Source organism: Pteropus medius, unplaced genomic scaffold, assembly GCF_902729225.1.
Source record: "Pteropus medius unplaced genomic scaffold, Ma_sr-lr_union100, whole genome shotgun sequence".
NCBI lineage: Eukaryota > Metazoa > Chordata > Mammalia > Chiroptera > Pteropodidae > Pteropus > Pteropus medius.
In genome coordinates this window covers 4,542,688-4,564,360 of record NW_024355990.1, presented here as the reverse complement: position 1 = coordinate 4,564,360, position 21,673 = coordinate 4,542,688, and the positions used below count along the sequence as shown (strand labels likewise).

The following is a 21,673-nucleotide window of genomic DNA, read 5'->3' as shown; positions in this document are numbered from 1 at the left end:
GAAGTAGTTCTTTTGTCGTCCAGACTGAAAGAAATGTAAGCTGGGCCCTTTGTCTTGCCACCTTCCGAAGAAGGCCTGGCTACACCTGTCACCGAACGCTGCTGGGAGAAACACCGTAATTGCTAGAAGTTGTGATCTCATGCAGGGAACAACAGCCATTGTTCTCCCTCTGAACACCCCTCTTGGCTCCACCGCAGTGCCATCAGGGCCTTCTTGACTGTACTTGCTCCAAGTCAGCTGAAGCTGAGACTCCCAGAAGCCCCACCCCGCCCCTACATGGGTCCACAGCCAAGGAGGAGCCACTGCCTGCCCGACCCGCCCACCAGGCAGCCTGCAAGCCCCAACAGATTTCCTTCCCTTGGGGCCCAGATGCCGCAGATTACTAACCAAGGTGTGGCTGGGCGCCTCCTTCCCCAGCTGGGATTTATCTTTTTGAAACTATATGATGCAGAAAACAAGCTTCCTATCCTTAGCGACCCAGCACTTCCCACCTTCGTTCTGTATTTTTCGGGGGTTTTTGTCTTGGTTTGTTTTGGAATATTTTTAAGTGCTTATATTTAACAATATTAATGCTTTCTAATAGGAAATATAGAATTCAATACAAGCACATAAGTCACAAAATAATTAGAGGCTTTATTTAAGGAGTATTCGTAATATTCTATAGGCTGGTAATGGGCCACGAACTTAGTTACATGATGAGGTTGTTCTTTCCATGTAGCCGTGATTTCTGTAGCAATCACTCCCATCTCCTAAGGCTGAGGCCCGTTGCCGAGCTGCCATGGGGCCAGTAGTCCTGGGACCCAACGCCGTCTTAACCAGAAGTCCTGTCTCTGTTTCGATCCATATCCCTGGAAACGCCGCCGTGCGATTTCTAGGTTCGATGGGGTTTTGCTCGTTTGTATTCCGAACTTTAGAGTTAGATAAATTTTCCCAAGCAGTGCCATAAGATACTGGCACTCTTTCTGGCCCTGGAGATTAATAATTCCTCTTCCCGTCAGTATGTGGGTGACAACCAGGTTGCTTTTCCACGGTCCTGACTTTCTGTTGTCTCAGTCATATTTGCCCCCATGTTAATTCAGCCCCTCAGTTTAGCTGCTGACCTTTCAGGAGGGATATGCTTTTGTAATTTGGTGGCCATGTTGAGTTTGTGTCTCAAAGACTTCACTTTGCTGTCCTCAGCCTCACAAAGCTGTCTCCCTTGTCCTTGTCTTGCTCTAAGCGCCCCCTACCCACTGCCATCCCATATAACAACCTAAAGCATAGAGATACTGTTTTTGGAAAAAGGCACAACCTGGCCCCACCACTGAGAGCTTAACTCAGATCCTTTATGCAGGGTGACCTTTATACCCAGACATAGCCCACCCCAATGACACCCTCTCCCCTGGGGGGCGGGAGGGGAAAAGAATGGAATGGCCCTCTCTGAATGTCTTTTACAACTTTCAAGAAACTCAGAATCTTCAAGCATCTTGAATCAAATCTGAGATTACACTTGGAATAATCAGATAACAAAGGCTCCCCTTCGGAAAAGCTCCCGGCCAGAGCTTTGCATTTACATGGAAGACTGGTGGTTCCCTGTGACAGCGTCAGCCCTGCTGAGCAATGTGGGTTTTGTCCTACGGAGCTTTTTTAGATAGAGAGACTGTTTCCTCCCCGTCTCCTAGCTTTTTCTTAGGTCTACAAGGCCATTTCTAGTGCTGGCTTAATTCGTCTTGGCAGATGGCTGTTTAACCCTTTCCTGTAGAAACCGTCTCTGCTTGGGAGCTGAGCCTTCCTGTGGGGACGCTGGGAATGGGGGGCGACTCCATTTCATCCAAGGCGGCCCCACCAGCTTCCGCCCATTTTTCTGATAAATCGAGTGTTTCCATCCCCGGGCAGGCAGCGTGCCATGGCAGTGTCCCGTCCTGACCCACAGGATACAACTGAAGGAAATGGGCGCTGACCGGCTTTCTCCAGAGCTGTCCTGCATATGTGGGAAAAACTGCCCACGCCAGGCATCTGTGCCGCCGCGGGCCGTGCCCATACCGCGCTGCGGTCAGGGCCTCCCCTCAGGGATTACTGACGGCTCTCAGCCCACGTCCGCAACCACGTCTGTCAAATCACAGTCACTATTCTGGAACTTGGAGGTATTTTGACAAAAGTCCCAGAATTGCTGCTTTCTTGGCCACATGAGTGACTCACACTTGCATCTCCGAAAACCTCGTTTTGACTTTCATTTTGGTGCCTTCGGGAGGGCTTCCCAGGCCCGCCGTCTTAAGTAGCAGCATTGTGTGCCCACAGCCTCGTGGGGGTATCCTGCAAATGAGATGAGGTCTTTCACTGATGTCCTTAGCATCATTTAGTCCCCTGGATTGAGTTTTGTTCACGTTATATGCCCAGTGTTTAGCCATTGCCTGGTCCATAATAAATGCTCAAAAAATTATTTGTGGAATAAATAAATGAATTAACTATACAGCAGTTCTTTTTGTCTTAGGATTAGGAGTAGCAAGCTAGATTTAAGGTTTTTGAAATTCAGTATTGAGCCCCCTCTCCTTCCGTCCGCCTGCCCCACACCAGCCTTTTATTGCGCGCCCGGCCCTTTCGTGGTTCTTCTGCTGCCTCCCTTTCTGACATCAGTGTGGACTTGAACAGATTTGGAGTCTGGGGGTCAAAGCGCTGCAGCTCAGTGAAAGTGGCTATGAAACCCTAAACTGGACTGAATGAAACCACTGGCTGGTTAGAAAGGGGAGTGTGCATGTGTGTGTGTGCGCGCGCGCGTGTGTGCGCGTGTGGTGTCAATGTTTGAGCACCTGTCGTGGGCAGGACACTGACTGTTGCAGGTGCTGGGAACACAGAGGTAAATTAGACCGTGAGAGCACAGGGTCGGGCAGGTATGCTCATTGGCCGGGTGGGGTGGGTAGGGGAAGGCTTCCTTCAGCTGAGTTCTGAAGTCTGAGTGAGACTTGCTAGAGTGGGAGCGGGTGTTCAGGGAGCGGGCTTTGCCAGGGCCCTGGTGAGGCACCTCTCCTGCTGGAGGAGGGTGCTGAAATGGCCTACAGCGAGGATTCATTTTTAAGTGGGCTCTCAGCTCGTTAAGTGAGACAGTATTAGGACTTCATAACTATTTTGGCAGCCCCAGGTCTGAGAGAATATAAGATTAGGAGGGTACATTTACTGTTTTGTTTTACTGATCACCCTCTGTGCAGTGCGTTCTGGTGCCCAGCACTCTCAAAGCTAGAGAGAAAAAGTGATGTTTAAATTTGGCAGAATCCAGCTGCCAGAGGCTGTGTTGCTTTGTCTCAGGTTGGACCCTGGACCTTTGAGTGTGTTTTGTGGGGCAGGTTCCAGGAAGGATTGGTGAAGCATTGTTGGCTGTAAATAAACCTCCATTCTCTCTACGAGGACCTCGAGGACCTTGTACTTCTCTGCCAAGTAAATCCTCCCAGCTCAAATGGCAGCTTATCCCACTTCACGGAGCCATATTGTTTTTACTTCCTTCCTCTGCTCCAGTCCTAGTTTTGTTGGTGGCTGGACTTTTGTATTTTTTGCAGGGGGAACCACATTCCAGGTTCTGTAATTCCTGAACACGCCATGGCTGTTGCATTCTTACAAGTCTCAGACATAATTGATGAAGAACCAAAATTAGGCAGGTTCAGATCACTGTTCTCCGGGGCCATCCCCAGCCTGCTGCAGCCACCCCGTGGCCTGGTTACTGGGGCTTTAGTCTCAGCTGAGCCTTGGAAGGCTAGAGGGGTGCAGTCAGAAGAGGTCTTGCCCCAGAGTTTGGTTTCTTTGACCAGCTCGGTGTTGTCTCGCTCTCTCCTCCCTTCCCCATCTTCCCACTTGGCTTCTTAGGAAGCTGTAGATTTTGTTTTGTTTTTCCTTGTGTCTTAGTTGGACTTGAACTAAAGAGCTGAAGCGATTTACCTGGTCTTTTCTCCTAGGAGCCTCTAGGCGACATTCTCTCCTAGGTGAGATGCTTTGTTTTCTTTCTTCTTCCTAACGAACTGGGTGAAACCCCTCAGCCTGCTGTGTCTGAAGGGGCGTGCACGCACTCCTGTCCCTGTCCGACCAGGTCTCTAGGCTGTGGGCTCCACGGCTCCCACTGACGCAGACAACTGTCTGGAAAATAGATCTCCAGGCTGAGTTCATTTCTTTGACCAACTAAGAACATCTACCTGGAGGCCAGAGGGATGGTTGCATACAAGTCAAGACAGGTGTCCCTGTGCGTTGCTAAACACTGCTGTGGGGGAAGGGAGAAGCAGAACAGTGGTTTCTTGTTGCTCTTTACTGTACCCTCCTAATTGCCCCCTTCCTGCCTCTTTAAGGGCGTGGTGACACTCTCTCCCTATTGCAGGTTTCGTAAAACCGGTTTCTTGAACTGCTGGCAGTTTAAGAATGTGAACCTTCTGTCTGTCTCCTTAGCTCTGTCATTTTAAACACTTTATCAAATGTTTTTTCTGACACCGTGGCTGGCTTCCAAGGTAACTATCCTGGGTGCTTGGTTCTTTTTTGTACTAAATTCCTGGTTCGTGACTAGGGCATGACTGGGAGGAGGCTGTCTCTCTGAGTCTTGTCTTGAGTGTGACATCCCCACCCCACCCCCAAGTGCTGTCCTCCCCTGAGGCTGCTTTCATTGCTTGAAACTTACCTGAATGGACAGTTGAGCGTAAATGGTTCTAAAAAGCACCTTTGGGTATTCGACACCTGTCCTCTCTGTTCTCCCCAAACACCCAGCCCTCCCTCCTCCCTGAGCTTTCTTCAGCATTGCTTGAAGCCCTGTACCCAACTCCGTGTGAAGAACATGTGGTGTGACTCCAGGCCCTTCCTTGTGAGGCATAATCAAGCTGTTTTCTTTCACAAGCTCAGGGCAGGATTGGGGTTACGCTGCTTTAGGACCCAGAAGAACTAGGGTTGTTGGCGTTCTTCAGGGCCACCATGGCACAGTGACTCTTGCCCAGGAGCTCACCACCCAGCTTGTTTGTGTCGGAGGGCAGAACTACATTCTGAAACATAACAAGTGTGACCACCTGGGGGCGAGGCGCAGGTTCCCATTGCTTGATTCTCCGAGGTCCCATGGGTTCCTGTGACACAAACGGGGAATCTGAACAACCACAGATTCCAGCCTTCCCAGGAGACTCTCGTGCAAGATTGTGTGGCCTCTGATCTATGGAAGCTCATTTATACGTTTGGCCTGTAGGATTCTCTTAAGACAGGAGAATCTTCCCGCGCTTGGAGTTGGGGCCGTGCCCGATGGTTGGCACTTTGCTTGGGGGACCATGGAGCTGGATTCCACTGCTGAGAAGTTGGGGTGGCGCTTGTTCCTGGGGGTGTTGGGTTTGGGATTGAGTCAGTGTCCATAGCTCCATGGGCTCAGAGTATCCTCTGGCACACAGTGTGTGTGTGCGTGTGCGTGTGCGTGTTCACACATGCATGTCTTGTGAGGGTAAAAAAGCAAAGACTAGACTAGTTGGTGAATTGAAATCAACTACCAAGTTTATCTTTTGTATGTGTAGAATGATTAATTTGGAGGGAATGAGAAGCAAAGCCAAAAAAGGAAAAACTAAAAGAAGGGGAAAGTATAACTTCCTGCTTGTGATTTTGCCCCATCAACTCTTTCCTCCCAGAAGGTGACTAAACTACCTCAGCTCGGCCGGGCAAGGACCCTGTGAAATGTAGGGACTCCACCCCTCCCCGCTCCATTGCCAGAGATAGAGAAGCTGTAAGAAGCCCCAGCGAGGCTCAGGGCCCTTTACTGTACCTAAGGAGCCCTGGGAGTGTTTGGCGACTGACTTCCTGCACCTCTAGAGTGGACAGGGTAGAATTCCAGCAGTTCCAACATGGATACCTCACCTCTGCTCTGCATTTGGGGCCGGGACAGTGGCTGGCACTGTGCAGGGCTTTGGGAAGGATCCCCTAGGGGGCCTTTGAATAGTTTGGATTGGTACACCCTGTGACCAGCCACCTGGCCTGGGAGAGGAAGGACACAGGATGTACCCAGCTGATGTTTTCTCACAGTTAGCACCCAGAAAGCTGTCCCCTGGGGGGGAATTTAAAGGCCTTTTTTGGTCCCACGCTTTGTTACTGTCAGCTCTTTAACATTGGTTCTTCCAGAGTCACTGCTACAAAGGGACTGTTGTGGGGCCCCTGGAGACTGGCACTGTCCATGGAGCTGCTGATTGATGACCAGCCCGAATTTGGCATGGCAGTCGTCCAGGCCCGCCTCCTGACCCTTCTCCGCCCCAGTGCAGGCCGGCCTTCTCTTTGCCCACCTGATTGGCAGGGGACGGGTGGCCGAGGAGCCGAGTTGCTAAGCAGCCTCGCTTGGACGTTATGCCCATCCAGGTCGAATGAATAGTTGCAGTGTTCAGAGGAATGAGGGGGTTTTGGCCTGTCCCAGAATCAGGAGGGACTTTTTGAGGAAGGGGACTAAGAGCTCCTTCTCTGGTCTTAGCATAGAGCCGTTGAACGGAGGAGGTTAGGTGACCTTCCTGCACCTTCCTTTCTGACACGCTGTCTTTGTGTGACGTTTCTTCGTGGGAGTGGAGTCGCAGAGTTCTACGGCTGTGTCCCTGTGTGTGTTACCTTCTCGTCTCCTCCCTCACCGACCAAAGCAAAAGGAAGTGAGATGCAGCCATCTCCTGGGAGTGCAGCTTCTGCCACTTTGATCATTAGTGTGGTGTGGCACTCGAGTCCCCCTGATCTAACTGTTTAAGGGGCTGGGCTTCCCCAGAAATGGGGAGACAGGGATGTTCTAGCCTATGTACATTTGGGACATCAGAAGCGAGGGTTCTGCTGGGTTCGTGATGGGGCTGGAACCAGGGCTTTCTCCAGGTTAGTTTGGTTTAGATGAAACATTTACTCTGAGCTGTAAAATACAGAGCAAGTCCAGAAAAATGTCTGATAAGAAACCTTTGCTCTTAGGTTTCTGCAGGCAGCTAGAACGAAGGCTGTGCGTGTGGGAGTGGGTATTGTGGGGCGGTGGTTTGCATTAAGGAGCAGAGAAAGCTTTCCTCTTTTTAAGGAGAGAATATAAAGCCAACGTAAAGAGAGCTGGGAGACGAGCCAAGGAGAGCCAGAGAGAGAAGCTGCCTCGGTGCCAGGGCCTTTCTGGGGCCTGGTTCAGTCACTTTTCTACCAAAGGCTGGCTCCATGCCTCTCTGGGGTTCATGACCTGCCCCCTTATGATAAAGTCTCCCATTTTTGTTTAAACTAGAAGTATAAAATAGCTCTTGGGAGTAGATAGTCTTTTGTGTTTTTGTCTTGGTATCTCATGTTGTAGAGTAGCCACCTCTTGCTTCCTCAGTACCAGCTGGGGCAGTGACCTTCTGGGGTGGCCAGCCAGGGCTGAGCAGCAGGCCAGGTGTGCAGGTGATGGATGGCTGGCATTTGCTCTCCTCAGCCTTGATGGATATTGGTCCCTGCTGGAGGCCGTGGAGGACAGGCTAAAAGCAGGCAAGTGGACCGTCCCAGCTGCTCTGATGAAGGAAGAAGGGTTCAGGGGTCCCAGCAGTGAAGTCCCCTAAGCATCGGCTCACTCTTAGGGTTCCTTGCGGTGCCTTCACCTTTTTTCCTTCCTTAAGTATCCTGAGTGGTCTCTGCAGAAAGTAACTTTGGGTCAGGAGCGCTAGGCTTACCTCCTTGTTTTCTGTTTCTATTTTACAGGATAACCCAGAAGTAGAAAAACGAGATCCACAGGAATTAGTTGGTAAGTACCCAGGGGGCTTTGGGAGCATAGTCTAAGCCTTGCCCTGGGCTTCTGCCTGGAGCCTGCTGGGCCTGGGGCTTCTCTGCTTTAGCCAAGGCAGCTGCTCTGCTGTGAGCCTGTCTCTCCTACTCTCTCTCTCTCAGAGCCTTTGGCACTTCCTGAGATGTCTGGGTAAGACACCCCGGGAACAATTCTTCTTTGAAATCATACTCATGGCGTGTTTCATTGGGCTTCGATCAGCTGCCAGTGTTGTCAGGAGGGACTCAGGGCCCTTCCTGCTGGGAGCTTGTTCCCCGTGTGCCCGGGGCCATCCTCTGTCCTTGTACCCCCTCATCCCCCCTCTGCTGGCATAATCACGTGCTCTAGGAACAAACACGTGGTCTCTGCTGGCACTTTGATCTGTCCCCAGGGCAGATATGCTTTATAGTCCTGGAGTCTGGGATCCTTTGTTACTTGGGGGAGCAGAGTGGTTATGTTTCTGGAAAATGGCACACGTGTCATCTCAGTCTTGTGTTAACTCCAGCTTCTTAATCCTTTTACAAGTCCCTTGACTCCCTCAGTGTGACCATGGACTTGGTAACTGCTCTCCCAAAGCCTGGCCAAACCTCTGTGCGGCGACTGTGACAGTCGCTCTCCCGCTCTTCCCCGCTCCGCAGGTGGCCCGCAAATCTGTCCGGGGTGCCTGCTCACGAATGTCCGCCCAGGACTTGGCCTGCAGGTGCCGCTTCCTGCAGCCCCTCCTCCACCTGTCCTTTTCGGACAGGATGCTTTTTCTGGGGATGGGACGGGGGACCCATTCTGGTTTTCTTTCCTAAAAGAACTGAAGATTACGCGTCATGTTTGTCTTCTGAGGAAGGATTGGGTGGGAACGTGACCACTCTGATTCTGCCTTTTATTCCTGAATTTTCTGATGAATGGAGTGTGAGTCTTTCAAATCCTATTAAAAAGCAGAATTTTCCTAAAACAGTAGAGTTTGCTCTTTAAAAAATGGTGCCGTGGAGATGCACCAGTTGGCTTCGTGGGCGAGGAAGCAGAGCACACACCCTTGCCAGGAAGCCCGTGGCCACCCTGAGTGGGTGGCCCCCAGGGCATGGCCTGAAGCCTCGGCCCTCGGCCCTCACTTCCCCACCCACTGCCTCACCCACCCCTGCTGTCTACTACCAAGAAACGGGGTGGGTCGCAGAGTGGCGCCTGAGGTCGCAGTGCCCTCCGCCCCTGCCCCAGCGCTCGTCCTGGGCAAGCGGAATGCGTGTGGGCGTCAGCCGCCCCCACCCGGCCTCTTCCACATCAGCTTTCACTCTCTCTCTCGTTGCCACTTTTTGAAAATAGCTTCATTGAGGCGTAACTTACATAGAATAAGATTCGCCAATTTAAAGTGTGCCCTTTGATGAGTTCTGACAGATATATGTGGTCATGTTAACCCCCACCCCACCACAACCGTAATAGAAAAACATTTCCGTCACTCCAGAATGTTCCCTTTACCTCTCCCCTTGCAGAAAGTTTCCTCCCTCAGCCTCAGGCAAGCAGTGATCTTTCTGCACTGTAGTTTTGCCATTTTTTTAGAATTTCATATAAATCAGGATTTCTCACCCTTGGCATTGACATTTTGGGCTGGGTGATTCTTTGTTGAGGAGGCCCGGCCTGTGCGCTGTGCGGCGTTTTAGCCGTGTCGTTGGTCTGTGCCCACTAGATGCCAGTAACACTGCCCTCCCCCCGCCAGACGTGACAGTGAAAAGTTTCTACACGTTGACAAATGTCCCTTTGTGGGGGCGGAATTGCCCCCAGTCAAGGGCCATTGAAACAGATGGAATCATAGTCTCTTTTTTTGAGCCCCATCCATGTTGTTGAACATAGCTACAGTTTCTCTTTATTGCTAGGTATTACTTCATCATCGTAGGGTTTCACCAGCATCTGTTAATCCGTTCACCTGCAGAGGACACAGATCTTTAAGCCTCGTCGTAGTCTTGATTACTCTTGCCGTTTCTCGCTGAGGAGATACTAGTTTAACTGAACAGAGTGCGGCTTCCACTCCTGGCACCGCGTTGTCAGCCCCTCTGCCTGGACTCAGCGGCTCTGTCCGTCCCTGGGCTTGACTCTCAGGTCGCCGCACTGGTGTGGGAAGCATTTTCATAGGTGTTAAAGGAGCCCCAGGTTTCATGGAGCGGATGAAAGCAGGGGAGCCGACCCGTAGGTCTCTCCAGCGCTGTCGCTGCTCGACAGCTGTGCTTGCACACCCTGTCCGGGTGCCCGCCTGGAACAGTGGCACCGGCATAGTAATCCAGCTGGCTTCCCCAGGTCCCTAGTGTCCCACTGCCTTCTGCTCACAGCCCTGCGGTGTGCCCCAGGCGGTCATTCCTTCACTGCCCGCCGGTACCTAAGCCCAGCTGACCAGCTGCTCCTGCTCTGATTGATACCTGGCAGCCGTGGATATCACGGCTGTTTTCTGACTTGGGCGTGCACAGGGTGAGTCGTGCGGGATGCAGGCTTCTCGGTTCCCCAGTATGGTCGCCCCACTAAAATGCCCCAGCAGACCCAGGAGCAGCCACAGACTCGGCCGCCTCGAGTGCCCGGGCACGTTTCTCATTGTGCTTCCTGGGAAAGTGGTCTGAGGCTCCGGCTGCTCCAACAGCCACATACGTGGGCCAGACATCTACTTTACATTGGTTCGGGGACTTAGGAGAGAGTCACTGAAAGGTTGCTCCTGAAGTCAGCGGGATAAACCTTGATCTAGTTTCCCGAATGTATCCTTTCATTTGCCAGTTACTTCCTAGGAATTCTCTTGTTCCTGACCCCGGGCCTCAGGGGGGCTCTCCCTACCCCAGTTGTGCTGTGTACCATTTGAGCTTGAGTGTGGTTGGGTTGCTATGGCAATGCTGTCACACCCTGTTTTTCCAAAAGGCTTTCCTGGCAAATGCCAAAGGGCATTCTTTGTCTCTGGGTCACGTGTTCACACACACTCTCCACCCCAGGGAAGAGCTTAACCCTCCTTCTGTGTGCCCAAAGCCTGCCCAAGCCCTGCTGGCTTTTGTTGCTGATGCTCATGAAATCGGAGGACCAGCTCAGCCCAGCTAATTCCACTCTCGGCTGGCCTCTGTAGCCTGCTTGAGTCTCGGGGCTTGAAACTAACTCCAGCTTCTCCCAGGTCTGGGAGGATGGAGGAAGTCGGAATGAGACTTGAACTTCAGCAGATCTGGTGTCACCCTTGCTCTAGGAGTCAGGAGACAGGAAGAAGGTACTGGGCAAAGAGAAGCACGTAGCCCCCTGGTGGAAACTGCTCCTAGGCCGCACCAGTACACAAGTCCATAGCAGGATGTCACCCAGTCTCGGTCCACTCGTCCTCGCCCTCAGCCCCACTCAGCTCCGAGTTCTTCACTGTAACGTGGAACCCAAAGCACCTTGAGAGGCTAAGAAAACACCAAGCCAGCCCTAGGAAAGGTGGGGCGCTGTGCACCAAGTCATCACGGGCAGTCCCGGCAGCGGCCTGGGACCAAGAGGCTCGCCTGGGGCCTGGCACACAGGGGGTTCCCAGTAAATACTTGCTGGGTGTCGCTGGTGCTGGTTTATTCATTCTTTTCCTTCATCCTGCCCCACCCCACTCCGCCTGCTGTTTGCTCATTGTATGGCCCTTTTCATGAGAGAATGTTTTAAAGAGCACAGACAGAATCTTACAACAAACAGTACATTGTCTGAGTGATCCAGAGCAGGACTCTGCAGTCACCAGGGTGGCCAGAGGCCACATGGAAAGGAGTGCAGTGGGGGCAGTGGCAGGTCTCCAAGTGAACTGTCCCTTGGGAGCTGTGGTTCTTCACACCAGAATCAGGCGGACCTAAAGAGGTTTGACTGACTTATTTAAAAAAACTCTCTAAACTGATCACCAACAGGTAATTTAAATGTCACTTATGCACAAGGCAGTTTTGAATACTTTAAGTCCCAAAGCCTAGGGAGCCCAGAACCCTGTTTCTCCTGTATCTTGGGTAGGATAGCTTGAGATGACAATGGCACCAGCCAACTCTGAGTTTCCAGGATCCCAGCAGGGTGTTATAGGGACATAGCCAGTAGAGGGTGAGCCAGCGTATATACCTCTTCCCAGCCCCAAGTTCAGCAACTTCACATTGGTAGCATGAAATTGGCCACAATAGAAGAATTTACACCACGGGGACGGGCAGATGCTGCAGATCGTGGCTGGTCCCGTCTCCACCTCCCGCCCCCAGTTGTTAAACATCTAGCAACACACCTCTGGACATACCCTTTCCTTAAAAGTTGATTGCTGTGACCTGGTAGCACCCATTCTTTACACGTGTACCCTTCACCTGAACTGTTCTTCCCCTAAGTTGGCACATACTGCTCCTTCCGCATGTGATTTCAACTCAGACGACACCACCCCCTGAGAGAGGCTGCTGTGAACATTGTTTCATAGCTTTTATCGCTCCCCGAAAACGTTTTATGTGCTTGTTTTTAATTGTTCACATGATCCCCCCATCCTAACCCCATCCCCCTACAAAATTTTTCTCTATTTTTCTCAACAGCCTCCTTTTCTGAAAGAGTCCGGAACATGTCCCCTGATGAAATCAAGATCCCGCCTGAACCCCCTGGCAGATGCTCGAATCACTTACAAGTAAGCAGAGCTCGGCTGCAGAGGCCTGTGGCCGAGGAGGTCTGGGCCAGCTGTCTGATTTGTGTGACTTTAAGAGGCTTCTGTAAAAGAAACAGCCCGAGTGGGAGGGAGCCCTCAGTGCTGGTTACCTCCCTTAGCCTGCTCTCGGGAGTTGACTCTATCCCCACCGACATCCTCTGCCACATCACCTGGTGCTGCTCTAGCTGGGACACCCTAGCTTGCCCTCAGTGGGGTCCTGAGCCTAGGCAGAGAAGATAACATACCTTTTCTGTGCAACCCACTGAGTCAGTGGGAGCATCTCAGAAGGAACTTTGCTAAGAAACTGAGAGACCATCAGGATGTAAAATAAACAAATTATAGAAATGCAAAAACACAAGCGTTTTTATGCATAAATTCCTGTCCTTGTATTCTAAAAATGCCAGTTCACTAGCTTCCTGTCTGATACGACTTCATATAGACCTGACCTGAGGTTTCGAAATCGCAAAGAAATAGAGCATTTAGTGCAGTTATCCCCTGGAGAGCAGGACGTCAGGGGATAGCACCCCATTTCAGCCTCTGTGATTGTTTCTTATCCCTCTGGGATCCCCTGAGAGTGGAATCTTGTGACAAACAATGGGACAGACACCCAAGGCTGCCCAGTGGTGGCAGCCAGTCTACCTGTTCTACCTATGAGCCCACAGGTTCTGTTGGAGCCTCGGGCCACACTGCAGTCCCTTGACACCACCCTAACGGATGGATGACTAATGGGTCCTGGGGCTGTGAATGGCAGAATGCTGGGGCTGCAGGCATAGAGCAGATTCTCTTTTCAGGAAGTCTCCTCCCTTTGCTGAGTCAGCAACCCTTCCCCGCCTCCTTCCCCCCCACCCCCCCCACCCCGCCAGCCACCCCTGAGCCACCCCTGAGCGCAGTGCAGCTGGCACACCAGGCAGCAAGTCACTGCCTGTAAAGAGAGACAACCAGTGGCTGGGCCTCCTAGTTCAGAGTATTTCTCCTTTTCAGATCCTCTTAATGGTAGAAAACATGACACAGCAAGCGTTTTCATTCACCTGAGATGGGGGAACCCAGCTGCTGGGCCAGGAAATACAGAAAAGTCATCTATAAGATATAGGTCCACCTCCGCATGCCCAGCCTTCTGTATCTGACCTCCTTCACCTTTGTGACAACATGGAGGTGTGTCCCTCTTGGCTTCTCTTGTCATCTTTGTGACAACATGGAGGTGTGCCCCTCTTGGCTTCTCTTGTCCCTGGTAAATGTATTACAAACCTCTCTGCAATTCGGTGCTTCCTCTGGCCAGTCTAAGCAGAAAGTGGCCTGACAAAGCGAGTCGATCACCCCCCCTGATGATCCCAAAGGGCGTCACATGGGCCTTCCAGCCCAGCCCACCTCGCAGGTGAGGAGCACCCCAAATGTTTTCCTTCTAGAGACTGACTGTGTCAAGTGCCGCTAGTGGGGGAGGTTGTAGAGAGACTCTCCCCTGAGATTGGGTTTCTGGGGCGTCTTCTTGTGTTCTGGGAAGCACCAATGCCACCTGCTTCGGGCATCATCTCTGTGGGCCTTGGGACACCTGCGGCACTGGCCTGACTCCCCGCCAGGTGCTACTCTTTCCTATTAAAAGCTAGAGCAGGGCCAGGCTTAGGGGCGGAGGGTGATGAGAGCTGAGCTCTTGAGCTCCGATGGTGCCTCTTGATAAAGTGGCAGGGACCAAGCCATCCGTGCGGCCTCCCCACAAAGGACACCCTAGGAAGTCTGTGAGACCCAATCCAAAAAACTCTACTCCTGCCTTCCTCTGAAGGGACACAGCCTTCCGGGTCTCCCGCTGAGGACTTAACCCCGTGTTAAAATGTAAAACCAGCCTTCAGCCCCTGCCCATCACCGCTAGTGCCTGAAGCTCCTCTTCGGATGATTCAGGAGCTGATGAACCAGGTGGGGATCTGTCCATGGTCTTCTCCGTGGCTTCTCTGCCTTGACCTTTTACTACTCACCCTTCTAGCCATCCAGAGGGAGTCAGGAGAAGGCAAATGAGAACAGGCTGGTATCTCACTCGTGTTCAGCTCTGGTCAGAGGCTGGGTGGAGAAAGACAGCGTGGCCGGAGCAGGGCTTCACGTGGCTCTGTGGACCTCCTGTGTCCATGCGTCCACGCAGCACACGTGGCGGAGTACTGGGGTTGTGAGGGGTGCGGTGGGGTCATGAGCGCCTTCCGTTTCTCTTCCATAGGACAAGATCCAGAAGCTTTATGAGCGGAAGATAAAGGAGGGCATGGATATGAACTACATCATCCAAAGGAAGAAAGAGTTCCGGAACCCCAGGTGAGTTTCCCATGGGTCTGCAGGCTCAGCTGAGTCATTGATGTTGGACTGAGGACCAGGATGCCCCCACGGAGGTGGCAAGGCCAGGCCAGCTAAGATTTCACCTGAGCCCGAAGGGGTCAGGGCCATCACCCACACTGTGTTATCCCAGCTGGAGGTTCACCAGGCTGAACATATAAACTGGTAGGTAGAGTAGAAGCCAGTGGACCTGGACCAGAACCGGGGAGGCCCAGCCAGGCTTTCATGCCCGCTGCTCCTGAAGCACACGACCTCACAGGCCCTCGGTTTCCTCACCTGTACAACGATGGGGTTGGACGGGGCTGCCACTGCGGGTTCCTCTTCCCCCTCTAAAGAATCATCGATTCTGCTTGCAAGTGAGGTTTTAGGAACAGAGCTGTCTCTGGGTCTTACTCTAACCAATGCCTAAGCAAGTGACACACCTGAGAAAGAGTCTGGTGTGGTAACAGCAGGGACCTGCCCTGGCCTTCGTGTGGGCCTGAGTGTGGTAGCCCCCAACCCAGCCACAGACTGAAGGTCAGATGTCTGGATGAGACCCAAAAAACACAGCCCTCCGCGCTTGTCCTGACCCCTGGCTAGCAGTCCATCTCTCTGCAAGAGCAGAGGGTTAGAAGTGACTTAATGTCAGGCCAGTGGACAGTTCTCCCATCAGGAAGCTTGCTTAGAACAAGTCAGCCGGGTTTAAGTATCGTCTGAGCCCAGGAGCTGGACGCTTTTGATCGAAATCTGGGATGAGGGCCTGCTCAGTGCCGTGTATTCTTTCAGCATCTATGAGAAGCTGATCCAGTTCTGTGCAATCGATGAGCTCGGCACCAACTACCCAAAGGTATGTCCCGCACGTGGAGGCTGAGGGACCCAGGGCCCTGTGCTTGCTCCGCTGGGTTCAGCCTGGAGCCACCAGAAGGTCTGCACGGCAGCACTGCTGGCTGCAGAGCGTGATCCCGTCTCATGTTTGAGCCCCTGCTGCTGCGAAATAGCCCAGTAGGGGCTGCGGTGGCACAGTTGGTTAGGGCCTGAGTGAGGACACTGTTCGTATAGAACAGCCTGCGGACAAACAGACCACTGCTCTCATATTCCTAAGAACCAGTTGGCCACTGCCTTAGCAGGCAGGAGACCAGGGCTAACAGCTGAGCCCCTGTGAACTTGAAAGCCAGGTGACTCCAGGCCAGGAAGACCCATGGCAAGACTTGAGGTTGGCGGGGAGGCTTGGCTTTCTAACTCATTTGTCATCCGATGGCCCTGAGTGCAGCTTTAACCTTTTTTTTTTTTTTTTTTTTTTTTTTTTTCCCCAGGATATGTTTGACCCCCACGGATGGTCTGAGGACTCCTACTATGAGGCGTTAGGTAGGTAGCCATCTATCCATTCATCTACCTGTTCGTCCACCTACCCACTGACTCATCCATCCATCAGCCTGTCTGTCCGTGTCAGTCAAGTCATCAGGCAGCATGTATTTCAGAGTCCAAGGAGCTGGTATACAGTCTTGGACAGACCCCATCTCTGAGTTATGAGGCTCATAATACAGCAGAAAAGACAGGATCGAAGGAGGAATTCCATCAACGAGGGTTGTGATGATGGGGATGCAAGCAGGGCCACCTAACCAGGCCGAAGGGGTGGGGCGATCTTGCTCAGGAAACCAGATTTAAGCATAGGTTTGAAGGTGCACAGAGGCCAGCCCAGCAGATGCAGACACTGTCCCAAGCCCAGGGACAGCATGTTCTGAGGTCAGCGAGGATGCAGCATTTTCTCAGGGGCCCGTTAGGGAGAACGGGGAGGAATTTCAAAGGGTCCAAGCCTTCAAGTGATAGGTTGCAAACTAGCAGCACATGGACCAGATTCAGCCGGTAGATATGTTCTGTTTGGCCCACGTAGGTCTCATCTCGCTTTAATTTGAAATAGTTGCCAACATTCTGCCTAAAAATCCATAATTCCAGCTTCTCGTGGTCCGTGGGAAGGTAGTCCACACTGGGCCTCCCACATTCCCACAGGGCAGCCGTCAGCTGGAGCTCGGGAGCTGAGCCCTGACAGGAGATGCACAGCCCCCGGCCCTGAGCCTTTGCATTGGAGGCCGTGGAGTCCCGAAGGCCACCTTAGTGCCTCGAACAAGATCGCAGGGGTTGCAGCGAGTGATGGACTAGTGTAGAAACTGTTCCGGCTCCTCTTGTAACAGCTTCTCTTGTCTTTGCAGCCAAAGCCCAAAAGATTGAAATGGACAAATTGGAAAAGGCCAAAAAGGAGAGAACCAAAGTAAGTGATGGACACACATCTTAGATGAAAAGGGCAGGGTTTGGAGCACGTGGGTCCTGCTGGCTGAGCCCAGAGGGCTTCAGACTGCTCTCCCCACCCCGACCCCACCGCGGTTCATTGCCTGACGATGCTCTGAGCAGCCTTAGGTTCTCCTTGTGGACGGAACAGGCCTTGCTGGGTTTCCAGCCTCTGTAACTCAGCTTGAAGTCGCTTTCCAGTTGCTTCCATTTGGTTTCTTGGGGTCTTGTAGTTTGCTGCATGTACCCTCCCTCCTCTCCCCCTTACAGCTGCAGAGCCCTGCTGGCTTTCTCTCTTTGGGGTCATCAGTGTCCTCCCTGGCCTGAATGGAGGCAAGTATTTCCTTCCGAAAGTGCACTAGTCTCTGCCTTTCTCAGCCTCCAGAGCTGACCTTGGTGGCCTGCCTCTGTGCTTCCCTGTAGGTCCCCTGTCCAATGGCCAGGTGACCCCTCATTTTAGGACCCTCAGCGCCGCTTCTTCCCAAGCAGTATGGGTCCTTTAGGGAATGGAAATTTGACTGAGACCAAATGTGCTCTGGACACTTTACGACCAGAGTCTCCAAGAGAGAAAGCTCAGGACAGAAACTGCTCCACATTTGGTTTGGCCTGACCCTCCTGCAGCAGCTGTGACCTCCAGGATGCCCCCCTCGCCCCCCAGGCAGAGGCTTCAGGGCCCGGGTGTGCAGCGGCCCTGTGGGAGCTGGTGCTGGGGGATGGCCCGGTTTTCTTTCCTAACCCGTGATTGAATGTCCCTTCTCTCTCTTTCCCTCCCCCTTCCAAACCCCAGGCTTATTGCGGGGACGTGTCTGCAGCGCCTGGGGACCGGAGCTGTCCTTCCCCTGTGCTGGCGGGCACCGCTTCCTCCGGGGTGTGAGGAGGAGGGGCCTGGGCATGTGAGGTGGGGCGGCGGGCAGGGGTTCCCCGGGTGTGTGCAGAAGCCTAGTGATGCTGGGGGGGATACAGTGTCTGTTTGGGAAACTTTCTTCAGAGTAGTAAAAATCCCTCTCAGACACCTTTCTGACACCTCTCCCTCCCCCGGACAGTCACAGCAGAGCTGATTCTCAATGCCTCCTTTGTATGGTGCCAAACTCTCTGTCCCCCGGGAGCAGACGGCTGGCAAAAGGACGTGGATCAACAGCTTTGCCCAGGTCTCACTCTCTTCCCTCTCCTCCTCCAGATCGAGTTTGTGACAGGCACCAAGAAAGGCACCACGACCAACGCCACGGCCACCACCACGACCACAGCCAGCACCGCTGTTGCAGGTAGAAGGCGGATTGTCCGCTTCCAGCCACATCACAGATGGAGCGAGGGTTTCCCTGCCTTGTTGCGGGGGAGCAGGCCCCATGGGGAGGTGGGGATCCCCATGGGGGTCTGAGCCTCGGCTCCACCTTGCCGTGCTTTTGTCTGAGCCCAGAGTTTGCGAGCCAGCTTCGGAGCCTGGAATGGACTCCATGGTTTACTGGCTGCCCCGGCTGTGTGTGCCTGGAGCCTCTTTGGTGCCTGTTCCCTAAGTTCTAACCCCCGCCTTCTGGAAACGAGAATGTTGCTGTTCGGTTTGCCTTGGTCCTGACTTCTCTCTTGTCTTATTCCCAGATGCCCAGAAGAGAAAGAGCAAGTGGGACTCAGCCATCCCGGTGACAACCATAGCCCAGCCCACCATACTCACCACCACGGCAACCCTGCCAGCTGTTGTCACAGTGACCACCAGTGCCAGTGGCTCCAAGACCACCGTTATCTCTGCCGTGGGAACCATCGTGAAAAAGGCCAAGCAGTGACCCGAGGGACCGGCTCGGTGTGGCTCGGACACTTCCTTTCCGTCACAGGAGGAGCCACTTCAGGACTTGACGAGACTCTGCAGCCCAGTGACCGATGCCCAAGGAGAGGTGCCACTTTGTACATTTCAGGACTGAGACCCGCTCCCCTGACGCCATCTCCAGAGAAACCTTTGTGTGGCGTTCTAGCCCGAAGAGGACATTGCTGCAGAGGAGCGGGGCGCTGTGGACAGTGTCTGCACACCGCTGGGGTCTGTTCCCGATTAAAAGCGCTGTGTTCTTACATCTCGGCGTCTCAGATGCGCTGGCCTTTCCTGCAGCCTGTTTGCAGGCACGTGCAAAGCTCAGGTGCCCTCTCCATCTCTTCGGTTGGGGTTATTACTCAGGGTCGATGAGGGGGTGGCCCAGGAAGTTGCCGTGCCATTCCCCGAGTACGCCACTTGACATAGGCAGTGGGGGCTCAGAGTGGGTGAGACCTCGTGTTCCCACTGTCCTGACCCCTTCTCAGGAGCTGCGGCCTCGGCTCCCCTGGGAGCGATTGAGCCTCTCCGCGCACTTCTTGGACACACCCAGGCTTTGAAGTCAGGCCAGTTACCAGAAGGACTAGGGTTGATCCCCAACCAGCATGGGGAAGGGAGAGGCGTCGGCACCTGGCCAAGGTCCCTTGGTACCTGGCCAGCGGGCCAGCAGGCCCCGCGCAGCAGGGGAGATGAATCACCTCCTGCCTGGGCTGGGGGCAGCTCGTTGTTGACACGAGGGCCCGGCCGCTGGCAGGACCTGCCACCCCGCCCTTCCTGTGCCTGTTATCTCTGCCCTGCAGCCGCGCCTGGGCCGCGCAGGGCCCGCCGGGCTCCTCTCGGGGCCAAAGCAGATCTCCCAGCCGCCGCCGGCCCAGAGGGGACGCGTTTTCCTTCCTTGCTCTTTGGCAGCGCTCCGCGCCGGCGGAAGGGCTGCGTGTCGGGGAAGGAAGCCGGGCTGTGAAGAGCCGTGCGCCCCGCACAGGAGTGTGGTGGACCTGCCCTGCTGTCTCCCAAGTCAAAACCGAGTCACACCTGTCCCCTCCCTCTCACACGTGACTTGGCGCTAGGGGACCATCTTTTGACAGGAGTTTGCAACCCTGGAGAGGAGCTGCTGCCTCTGTCCCCAGAAGTCTCTAAAGGGGCTTCCCGCCCTGCAGCCTCCAACGGGGCCCCCTCAGCACAAGGTCACTGGAGGTTGCATGGGACATTGGGGACAACAGTAAACACTGCAACTGCTATGGGAAACAGGGCGGTGGGCCTCAAAAAATTTAAAGTGGACTACTGTGCTGTCTATCCCACTTTTGGGTATATATCCAAAAGAATTAAAAGCAGGGTCTTGGAGTTATATTTGCACCCCATGTTCATAGCAGCATTGTTTGCAATATCTAAGACGTGAAAGCAGCCCAGGGTCCGTTGACAGATGATGGGTAAACAAAATGTGATATATCCGTAAAATGGAATATTATTCAGCCCTAAAAAGGAATTCTCACGTATGCTACAATGTAAATGTCCCTCAAGGACCTTATGCTACATAACATAAGCCAGTCAAAAAAAAAAAAAAAAAAACACTGTACAAGTCCACTTATATGAGGTATCTAAAGGAATAAAATTGACAAAGATGAAAAATAGAATGGTAGTTAACCAAGGTCTGGGGGAGGGGGGAAATAGGGAGCTGTTTAATGGGCATAAGGTTTCAATTTACAAGATGAGAAAGTTCTGGAGATCTGTTGCCCAAAAATGTGAATATACTTAACACAATTGAGCTGTACATTTAAAAATGATTAAGATGGTAATTTTTATGTTATGTTTTTATCACAATTTAAAAATCTTTTGGGTTACTGTTTAATAATAGTAATTTAAATTTTTTTTCTAAAACTCAAAAACATTTACCTTGTATCGTTGGAGGCACATAGTTCATCCCCTGTTGATAGAGGAAATCTTTTTTTTTTTTTTTAAATCAGAAGTCTACCTTCTATTAAATGTAGAAATGGAAAATCACCATTCTTCAACCCCAAAAGAATAATTGAGTCAGGCAAGGATCAACCGTGCATGCTAAACCCCTTTGGTGAAATGTTGGGAACTGGGCAAGGTGACAGAGCATCACAACACCCCTCTAGATTCCTTCTTCACACAAAGTGAAAAATATATTTCTCCAACGAAGACAGATGGCAGTCGCTTCCTTAATCACTAAGAGGCAGCTGACATCACGTACCACCCAATAAAACACACAGCGCAACCTATGACCATCTTTGCCAAAAATGTTTAACCTGCATCTAATCAGGCTTTTAGACCTAACTTCCAGTTTACAGGAGGCTAAAAAAACAAGTCCAATGACACCATGAGGAAGCAATCAGACAAATCCAGACAGTGGGACATTCTGCAGGTCAGCTGGCCTCGAAAAGGTCGGTGTGTTGGGGAGGGAGCGGCGGGGAGACTTTTAAAGGAAGAAAGAAAACAAATGCAGTGGGTGAAATGGACTGGACTCGATTTCGAGGGGAAACAGTTATAACATTTTTGGGACAACTAAGACATTTTAATGTGATCAAATCAGATATTAAGACATTCTTGTTCATTTTCTCAGACGTGATAAAGTTATTGTTACGTGGGGACTATTCTTAGGAGGTACATGCTTGGAGTTATTTGAGAGAAAATGTACTACCTTCAACTTACATTCGAATAAAAAGATAAATACATGACAAATAAAGCAAATATGGCAAAATGTTAATTCTTGGGTCTAGGTGATAAAAATACAGATGATCTTTACATTCTCCTCCAACTTTTTTATATGTTTGGAAATATCAAAATAAAGTGGTGGGGGAACCATCTTGAAGGGGGTCTACTGGCAACCCCAGCCCCGGGAGAGACCTGGCCTAGAGACTGTCCACCTGGGAGCCGTCTCCTCTGTTGGATGGCTCGGTTGACACTGGTCTCTAGACTGGTTACCAGACTCTTGTGATCACACTTTCCTGTCATTTAACTTGTTTATTTATAGAAA

General features: G+C 52.3%; 1 protein-coding gene across 4 annotated transcripts in view; it reads left to right on the top strand.

The window, feature by feature from the left end:
- The window catches only part of SAP30BP (SAP30 binding protein), a 31,905-nt gene extending 11,278 nt beyond the window's left edge, over positions 1-20,627 (top strand). For all 4 annotated transcript variants that reach the window (XM_039859695.1, XM_039859693.1, XM_039859694.1 and 1 more), the window contains 8 exons: positions 7,642-7,684; positions 12,211-12,299; positions 14,515-14,606; positions 15,390-15,450; positions 15,917-15,968; positions 16,811-16,869; positions 18,064-18,148; positions 18,480-20,627. In XM_039859695.1, coding sequence (XP_039715629.1) covers positions 7,642-7,684; positions 12,211-12,299; positions 14,515-14,606; positions 15,390-15,450; positions 15,917-15,968; positions 16,811-16,869; positions 18,064-18,148; positions 18,480-18,661 — 663 coding nt within the window. In that variant the 3' untranslated portion in view covers positions 18,662-20,627. The remainder of the gene's footprint in view (positions 1-7,641; positions 7,685-12,210; positions 12,300-14,514; positions 14,607-15,389; positions 15,451-15,916; positions 15,969-16,810; positions 16,870-18,063; positions 18,149-18,479) is intronic.
- Positions 20,628-21,673: the final 1,046 nt, after the last annotated feature.